The sequence below is a fragment of the Corylus avellana genome, chromosome ca3 (assembly GCF_901000735.1).
Source record: "Corylus avellana chromosome ca3, CavTom2PMs-1.0".
NCBI lineage: Eukaryota > Viridiplantae > Streptophyta > Magnoliopsida > Fagales > Betulaceae > Corylus > Corylus avellana.
The window spans coordinates 34,938,586-34,948,809 of NC_081543.1; the positions used below are offsets into that span (position 1 = coordinate 34,938,586).

Sequence of the window (10,224 nt, forward strand, 5' to 3'; positions counted from 1 at the left end):
GTCCATTATATCTTTTCCTTGTCTTGTGTGGGATGTGGCCCCCACAACATCTCTCAACCAACGCGTCAAACCCTCCCACAACTTCCCACTTACACGTGTCGACTTTTCAACGGTCCAAATTCAGTTGTCGTCATCATCAGGTACCCATCACCTCCATATCACTCACACTCATTTCCCAACCACCGCACGTCTTTTTCCACCCCTAGAATAAATTCAGCCAAACAACCATTTTAGTCCAGTGCGTACAGACTAATCTACCCCTAGACCACCATTACGTGGCGCATAACCATTGGCTTCCTTTTAACCTGCATGTGTACTTAATCCGTCCCTAACACACAACTTAATAGCTCTTATTTCTCCATGCCCATCTCACATGGAATTTCTCTGAAACCTCTCTCTCTGTGTCTCTGTCTCTCTCTCTTCATCTCTCTGTTAAACCCTTGGAGCTCAGTACAACACTACTGCTAGGGTTTGTATAAGCCATATATGGAGAGCACTGACTTAAACACCGGCTTGAACCGGCCGAACCTCCCACCGGGGTTCCGGTTCCACCCGACAGACGAGGAGCTGGTGATTCACTACCTCAAGAAAAAGGCAACCTCGGCTCCTCTTCCTGTCGCAATAATCGCTGATGTTGATCTTTACAAATTTGATCCATGGGAACTCCCAGGTACAACATATTTTATTTCAGACATATTAAAGAACAAAAAAGAAAAAAAAAATTGTATAATTTTTTTTTTAGTTTTCATGGGTTTATATGGTTTCGCAGCCAAGGCTACGTTTGGCGAGCAAGAGTGGTACTTTTTCAGTCCAAGGGACCGGAAGTACCCGAACGGAGCTAGACCAAACAGGGCGGCAACTTCAGGGTATTGGAAGGCTACTGGAACCGATAAGCCGGTACTGAGCTCCGGCAGTAATCAAAAGGTCGGTGTAAAAAAGGCGCTGGTGTTTTATGGAGGGAAGCCCCCAAAGGGAATCAAGACCAATTGGATCATGCACGAGTACCGGCTGCTGTCGGATAACAGGGCTAGCAATATGCCTCCCGGGTGTGACTTCGGCAACAAGAAAAACTCTTTGAGGGTAATTTAATTTAATTAATTTCCAGTTTCTTATGAAAATTAACCCAATGATTAATTTGATTGTTTGTATGTATTTAGCTGGATGATTGGGTGCTATGCCGAATCTACAAAAAGAACAACGCTCATAGGCTGATAAACAACGAAAGGGAGGACTCCATGGATGACGTGGCCGGATCTATGCCACCTTCATTCGCCGTGGGGCAGCAAAATGTGATGAAACTGCAACTTCCAAAGGCGGTAGCCACCAGCTACGCGGGCGCATTGCTCGAAAATTACCAGAATTTGTATGAAGGGATAGTCAGCAACAGCGATGGTATCAACTCTCCGGCCTTGGCTGCAGCCTCGAACAACCTCCCGCTAAAGCGGACGCTGCCGTCGTTGTACTGGAATGATGATGTAGCCACAGCTGCCGCTGGCGGACATTCGTCGAGGGAGAGATTATTGCAGTTGGATGATAGTAATGAAAGTATAGCAAGGAAGGATGGGAATGCTTCTACTTCCATTGCTACTCTGCTTAGTCAGTTCCCGCAGACACCTTCATTGCACCAACAGTTAATACTGGGGTCTACCGGAGACGGCATTTTCCGGGCACCTTGTCACCTTCCCGGGTTGAACTGGTATTCTTAATATTTAAGGCACATGTTATGAAAAATGGCCTCGAATTCTTCTTCAGGGTGTAAAACTTGCTGCCGATTTCAGGTGAGGCGATTGATGATGGAAACCGATTAGTTCTAGCCATGCATAAATATATATATAATTTGGTTGTTTTTATATTTAGAGATGCAAAGAAAAAGAGTAGATGCTAGCTTTTGATCGATGTAGAAAAATAAAACAGATGAATTAGTATATTTTCCTCTGTAACACAAACGCTAGAGATCTCTTATATTGTAGAACTTTACCAAGAGATAATTAATGGTTATGGATTTTCTATGTATTAATTATTTCTGTTTATATATATAATTGATCATTCACAAGGATTGTTGCATGTGGCCAAGGTTTTGCTTTATTCTTGTAGCTGAAAATAGTACGCGAGTGCCTGGTTTTTGGCTTGATCTTTTCCTGTTAGTGCTCATAAACCCTACAAGGTAAGAGATCTTTCTTCTTTCGATTATAATTATTATCCTTCTTTCCAGCCAGGTCTGTGGGGAATTTCATCATATGGAGAACATGCAATCTAACAAGAACTTTTGTGTGCCCCCTTGATTTCCTTTATGAAAATTGGAAAAAGTTGATCGTTATTTTTCTGACAGGTCTACGTTATATATAATCTGATGATAGAGCTTGAAGGCATAATTATATTTAATAATTTTTTTCTTTAAATTACAAGAATAATCACTTTCAGAAAAAAGAAAAAGAAAAAAAAGAAAGAATAATTTAATTAGTTAACATTCGAATAATTGATGAGAAATACTGAAGTATATCATTAACATATATATATAATTAGCATTGAACTCTCAATGATTTGGTAGAAAGAATATAGCTAGCTAGCACATGTACGTTCAATAATATAAAGGATGAACAATCTGGAGCTGTAGCTACTGATGGCATGCTTTATCTAATATATATGCATACAATGATACAAACGTACATAATATATGATATTATTATATTAGTATATAAATTAAATATTATCATAATCATTAAGGATATAATTGGGGGCAAAAGAAAGCCACGCGATTGGCTTGAGTTCTAATATTGTATAAAAAGATATATTATACGCGGTATATATCTGTATAATTAATTGCTTTCAGGAAAAATACATACATGTCACTTTTTCGTTTTGGGATTAAGCTATGTAGTATGTCATTACTTTTGGCCTTAAGAGATAATTAATCCTTATATTCTTCTTTTGGCCTATCTCTTAATCCTTCTTCCCGGGCTATGTGTGTACTTGAGCATTTATGCATGTACAAAACCAAAGGGAAGAAGACATTGAAATACAAAAATGCAAATTTATCTGCTGAACGTACAGTTAATTTGATCCCTTTTAAGCTAATAAAATTGGCAAATGGGTTTTTTTGGCATGTTAAAATTACCACTTATTTCAAAAAATTAAGTTAATTAGAAGTTATGTGTGTACTTGAACTATCTTTCGAACAGAGCGAGGTTTGAACGTTTTACACTTATAATTAGAGAGAGAAAGGAATGATGATCTCTCGTGAGTATAATGAATCAAGAAGATTTTCAAGAGAAAATGAAGTTCAAAAGAACAAACATGAAACAATATGTGGCTTAGGCCTTACGCTTGAAATTAAGGCAATTAAAGATCAGAAACCTGAAATAATTCTTTTCAAAAATTCTTTTCAAAGCAACAACCAATGGCCAAAGAGCTTGTATATATGGTGTACATGAACTGTCTCTTTTGAAAGATACCCAAGTATAATGAAGTATTAATCAATCCCTTCTCAGAATCTCTTTTTTGTCGTCAGTTTGTGTGCTATGTTATAGGAGAAAGCACTCGATCGATCATGGGCTACGAAGTCGTAAAAAAGTTGATTTTACTTTTTAACTTTTTCCACACATTAATTAACCGCGATAATAATAATAATAATAATAATAGTTTCATCGACCCAAGATATTTGAGTGTAGGTGTCATTTTCCTTCATCGGACTGATAAGACGTGGCCAAGTCTATTGCATGATCTTGGGGGGTCAGAGAAATTGATAGCAAGAGGCTACCTCACAAATAGCTTTCTTTTCTTGCTGACTTTTTATGGGACCATTCTCATCTATCATCTAAAGGAATCATTATCTTAAAACCTCACGAATTAAATGGCCTTTAATCACAATTCCTTTCCTAGGAAAAAGTACAAACAACTTTATCAATTTTCTCAAATCACAAGTGCTTCATTTTGGAATAGATATTGAAGCCATCAAATGCGCTATTATCTCAATCTACTTTTAGAATTATGCTTTTACACATGCTTTCAAAGCTCTACAAATCTGCTTGATATCTAATACATTTTAAAGATCATATCTATCAGCAATTCCATCTGCTTGTCCACTTGGATAATACAAATTAAGCATATATACGTGTAGAAATACGTAAATGTACTATATTCTCATTGGATAATACAAAGCAAACCTGTCAAAATACATAAATGTACATTATACTATACCAAAATAAAGAAAAATTCGAAAAATAATGCAAATACTGGAATTAATAGTTGAAACCCACAATAATTGCATTTAATTAATAATCAATTATAGTTCTCCGTTATGGTACTAATTAAAGGAATGACACAGGCAACAGCTAGAGGGCAGTGAGTTGGGATTAGGAATAGAAATGTGAGCATGTTTAATTAGGAACCGTCCTTAAGGGGTAACTCAATCGGTAGTGGACCACGCCTTATGAAGTGAAAGTCACTAGTTCGAATTTTCCCTCCCTCTTCCTTTGTGTGGATATGTCAAAAAAAAAAAAAAAAAAAATTAGGAACCAAATAAATCATTCCTTTGCCTTTCTTTTTTCCTTTTTTAATTTGATATTGCATGGACAATATAATTATTTTATAACTATAATTTATAGAGTAATGCTACACATACTCTCATTCTTAGATTTTTTTTATTTTACACTCAGACGTAGTTTTTAAAATTATAATTTGATTAAAATTCAATTAATGATGGTTTTTAAAGCCATATCAGGAAGTGTGTAGCATTTTTCTAATTTATATATGATTATATCCCAAACTGCTGATGATGAGCTGAATCTAGTTGAGTTGAATATTGATAGATAAAGTGGGTAATTGTATGCTTTTTTTTTTTCTTTTTTCTTTTTTTTTTTTCAATATATATATAACAAGATTTTGGCTAAAATAATAATAGCCTCACTAGATCGAGGGCCTAATTGTCGATGGGTTCTTGGAAGTTCACCTACTCATGAAGTTGCCTGGAGAGCCGATGGCTCACATGAAGGGCCTAAGGGGCAGGACCCTTGACAGTTGATTCCTTATATATTCCGCCAACTCAGACGACATCCTACTCACGCCATGCGCTCGGCTAACAAACTTAGAAAAGGAATCTTCACGCCAGTAACATATTATTGACAGAATTAATCCTTAAAACCCTAGCTAGAAAGAAAGGTGATCGAGGGACGATGGCCTATAAAGGGAATAGGAAGGTATCTATTAAGGTATTCCTAATCAACCCTATTATTACTCTGCCAAATTTTCCTCCTACTTCATTAGACTAACTTGAGCGTCATAGTGGTCTTGCCAAATCCAACCCCGGCAAACCCTCTAACCTCATTCTCTTGCAATATATAGTCACTGCATGACTAGCACTCACCATTTTGTTTTTCTTTTATTTTTAGATGAAAAGAGTAACACACAAGCAAATCCACACCGTAGAATAGAAGGTGAACAAGGATTAGAAGTAAAGGAAAAGTTAAGACAACAGATAAATTGAAGAGAAAGTGAAGAGAGATCGAGAAAGAATAACCAAAGGGTTATAACTTTAATTTCTACCCATATTTTTCACTCTTTTTTTTTTCTTTCGTATATGAGAATAATGTACGTATATAAGATACAAATATCACATACATAAAAGGTTACTTTAATTGATAAAAGAAATCATAGAATCAGTCTCATTGACTTCTTCATTTTATCAATGTATACATCAATATTTAAGCTTTAAATTAAGCTCTCTATTCGATCGGTATTTGACAATTAATATATAATATATAGCATGCATATATATATATATATATGATTTTTTTTTGTTTTTATTCAAAATATGTTCTTCTAGGATGACAGATTGACAATTACAGAACAAGTTGTGTTTCTAGACACTTGCTGATCAAGAACCACAGAATGATTAAAAAAGGAATAGTGATATATATATATATACTAGCAGCGTTGCTAGGAAAAAAAATTTCGTGCTTCTGTCGTATTGCGTACGTGAAAGATATATGTTTTAATCATTTTTTTTGGGACAGTTGAAATTGTTGACCGAGCTCTAAAAAAAAAAAAAAATTAGGAAAACTACATAAAACTTTTCTGAACTTTAACAAGTTTTAAAATATCTCCCGAATATCAAAAACTCTCAATTAGGAGTATCGAGCTTTCAATTTCTTTCAATTATTCCCATTTCGTTAGAATTTTTGTTAATTTTTGTCAAAATGCCCAAAATACCCAGTTTTTAATAAAAATTAAAAAATTACTAATATGTTGCAAAAATATTGTAAATATGTTTTTTTTATAAAAAATAAATAAATAAACGCCTAAATCTTTATACTTTTCTATTTTTTTTATAAAAAAAAAAAGTATTTTAAAAATTTTGATAAGATTTAACTGAAAATTCTAACAAAATTGGGTAATTGAAAAAAAAAAATTGAAAGACTTTTAAGACTGGGAGATATTTTTAAAACTCATAGAATTTCAGAAAAATTTTATAAAGTCCACCCAAAAATTATTAGCATAGTAAGGCGGGTTAGAGTGGAGGCCTGGGAAAAACTTCCTATACTTAAATCACTTCTTATATATTACTGTTTAAACATAAAAATTCACACTAAAATCTCTTTTTTTTTCTCTGGTCAATTCAATTAGTTGTGAACTTATCGATCGCACCCTTGTACATCAATCACATGCATCTTATATAATCGGACGTTTTATATAGCATCCAAATACATATCATGTCACATGTACCACCCAAACCATGCCAATGTCTTCATCAGTGGGTTTGGACATATTGATTTCGTTGACTTTTTTACCTACGTTCTCGCAACCAGTGCGGCCCGTTTGCAAAGGATTTGAAAGGTTCGTACGAAATGTACATTCTTTTTTTTTTTAATATTAATTAGTCTCCAATTATTATATTTTTTTAATATAAACACATAATACACGCCTATATATCTGGTGACCCGGTCAGCAATTGCGGCTTCCTATTCAAGGAACATGGACTTTTTCTTCATTTTTTTTCCTGACAAAAAGTCCTTGTTCCCACAACCTTGATTATAGCAGCACTTTACTCAAAAACAAATAAAATAAAATAAAATAAAATTTAGTTTAAACTCTTTAATTACTATACGTTTGGAGAAGATTTCAAATTTTAAAAATTCTTAATATAACTTTTTTAACTTTTAATTTGGTTTAATTGACTCATTCGTCAGATTCAGTCGTTAACCCAATAAAAATGACTAAAATAACCAAATTATCCTTCAATTTTCATTTTTTCTTTTAATTAATTTATTTTTACTTTAAAAGTTAAGGGTAAATTTGAAATTTTATAAACAAATTAAGGGTATAAAGGTCATTTTATTAATTTTAATATTTAAAATATGATTGAAAATTCATGAAGTAAATTTGAGAAATTTTGAAATTTGAAGAGATTTTTTCAAAATGCTTAGTAATTCATAGGTTAAGTGAAATTTTCCAAAAAAAAAAAATTCTTGAAAGTTGTTCAAAAAAGATATATTAAGAACCACATCTGATTTTTTTAAGTCCGATCAAATTATAGCTTGACGTAACCTGATTAAAGTATTAGTATGACCTAAAATAATTAATACTAATAAAATTGAGAATTTTAATTTAAAAAGTGGAAGTTCCACCCTAATACCCCTAGATTACTTTAGATATTTGTTTGAGAACAAAGAACAACCACAAAGAACATGGACTCTAGTAGTATCTTTCAAAGTCTTGAATTGGTCAAGCACTCCAAACCCAACGTTTCTACGAAGTAGTCTTCCACTAAAGAATCAAATTCATCAATCATTAGTCGAGCGAGGAGAAATTTAAGCCTATTAAACGAAAGAACTCGAGCAATTCATCTTCGAAGCTCTTCTTTAGTTCGACAAAATGCAAAGGATTCCTCGAAAACAAGCTGTACAGCAGCAACAAGAACCTGCGAGATCATCCTCACTCGCAGGAGAATCCATAGAGGGAAATCGTGGGCAAAAGAATAGGTATGTCTCATCATCACCTCCTAGTCCTAGGCCTCGGCCAGCTTGCACGTGTTCCAATCGTCCTGGGTCTGTCAGCTGTATCAGTCACGGCTATGCGGTGCCGGCCGGGGAAAAGCTGAGGCGGAATAATAACGCCAAGGAGGTCCTGAGGAGGGCGTTGGCGCCACCAATTCGAAGATTGAGCCTCCGGTGGCTCAACTTCCGGCCAAAACCAAGTCGGCTCTCTAACATGTCGGTGGCTTAGCTTGCTTGCAGCTCCGATTTATGTCAGTCTGGAAGCCATCCATGAGATTGCAATTTTCTTATATTTACTACGATTTTTTTTATTTTTTTTTTGTAGAAATTCTCCACACTACGTGTACAGGCATTAAACTCCTTGTTTCTTTTATTTATTTGTACTGGAATTATTATTAGAACAATTGTTTTTATTTTCTTTCTTTTTCTAAGCAAATAAGAAAATGATTATATGGATTAAAATACCGACAAAAAAGGTAAGCATCCAAACAATAAATTGAAAACAAAAATTATAGTACAAAACTTAAACATATTTAGAATTGTGTTTGAAAAATAGAGTTTTTAAGTTAAAAAATATTTTTTGACAAAAAACTTAATCAAAAGTGTATTTTAGTCATTTTTTGACCTTTAAAGGCTGTTGTTTAATTTAATTTTTTTTTTTACTAAACGGATATTTTTTTCTTTAAATTAATTTTGTAAGTGTTAATCATACTATTACGCCCATAGTAAAAAAAAAAAAAAAAACTCGATTTTTTTGAAAGGGCATCATAAAGCAATTATTGAAGCAAAAATGACACAAGAATGCATGGGCAACGATTTTCGGACCCGCTAAAGCACTTCAACAACCACTGAATGGAGGTTGATTAGAACAACTGATTGGCTCAATCGATTTGTATTTAATTTTCTTATTCAACCATTCTAAAGGTTATCTCAATGTAGAACAACTACTGCAATTAAATTGAATATGAATGGATGGAGGGATCATATTGGGAGAAACTTCGCGTAAACCTTGCAAATTAATTAGCGGAAGATAGAGCTAGGTAGCTGTATTAGAGATTGGAGCCTAATGAAACATGTGGGTTAAGCAAACTTCCTGACCACATCAACGTGACATTTTTGCCTAATGCAATTATCATAATTTGAATCAATCTTAGCATTAATATTTGAGGATTTGCCATCTTTCGTTATTTTTCCTTTCAACAAAAGAATTTGCCTTCTAAGTTTTAGTTCTCAAGATTCTCCCATCTTTATAATTTTTATTACCTTTTAAGACGTTAGGTTACTGTTATAACTTACTTATAGGGATGAATTTAGAAAACCTTTTTTAAAATTTTTAAGAATAATAAAAATTTCGAATTTTCATCTTTTTTACAAGCTATTTTCATAATTTGTTAAGAGTTTTATCACTTCCCTACATCAAAATCCCGGGACGGAACTAGAAATTCGATTTTAAGGGGATTGGACTGTATAAATAAATAAATAAAATTCAAGGGCCAAAATTTTCTAACAAATTTTAATTTGGGGTTATTTGGAGTAAATCCTCTTTCTTTTGTAATCGCTCTACTGTTTAAAACCATCTCAATTTCTTAAAGAGAACTCAGAGAGAGAGAGAGACTTTGAGGAAGCAGACAAGAGAGAAAGCTAAAGGAACTAGGAAGGGGGGAATAAGCCTTGCGGCTAGGAGAAAGGGAAACAGCGGGTGACTGAGGAGGCATCAACTGCACGACCCACGCGCTAGGTATAAGAAACTTTTCTCTCTTTCTCTCTCTCTCTGTGTGTTTTAACGGTAACTATGGTGCTGTTCAATGGTGTTTTCAAAATTTCCTAAGACTTTCATACTTGTAGAGAGTAAATCGGATTGATGGAAGTATTGGAATGATATGCATGTTGGTCTATGGTTAATTTTTGTAAACTTCTTAGGCATTGAAAGTAATGGGAGCTTCGGTGGTGCTTTTTGTGTTGATTTCCCAACTCCTCCCAAAGGATATGTCGTGTCATTTGCTGTGTTGTTGATGGTTTGGGGAATTTTCTTAGAAATCCACTTGTTGACATTGATAGTTGCTTGCATATCAAATTGTGAGAAATGTTTAAGGGTCTGTTGAGCTTCGGATGATTTGCCTTTTCTGTTTGCTTTAGTTTTCTTGTTGCTATTAGTCTCTCTTGTTTAAAATGCCGGAAACAGAGTAATTGACAGTAGATTAATTGCATGCAAAAATATTTTTCGTTCATGCAG

The 10,224-nt window shown here is 34.1% G+C and overlaps 1 protein-coding gene across 1 annotated transcript; it reads left to right on the forward strand.

Moving 5' to 3' along the window:
* Positions 1-374: 374 nt before the first annotated feature.
* Positions 375-2,017, forward strand: LOC132176710 (NAC transcription factor 56-like). Its single transcript, XM_059588993.1, has 3 exons — positions 375-670; positions 770-1,080; positions 1,158-2,017. Exons 1-3 carry the CDS (start codon positions 487-489, stop codon positions 1,704-1,706), a joined length of 1,044 nt encoding a protein of 347 aa, XP_059444976.1. The 5' UTR covers positions 375-486; the 3' UTR covers positions 1,707-2,017.
* Positions 2,018-10,224: the final 8,207 nt, after the last annotated feature.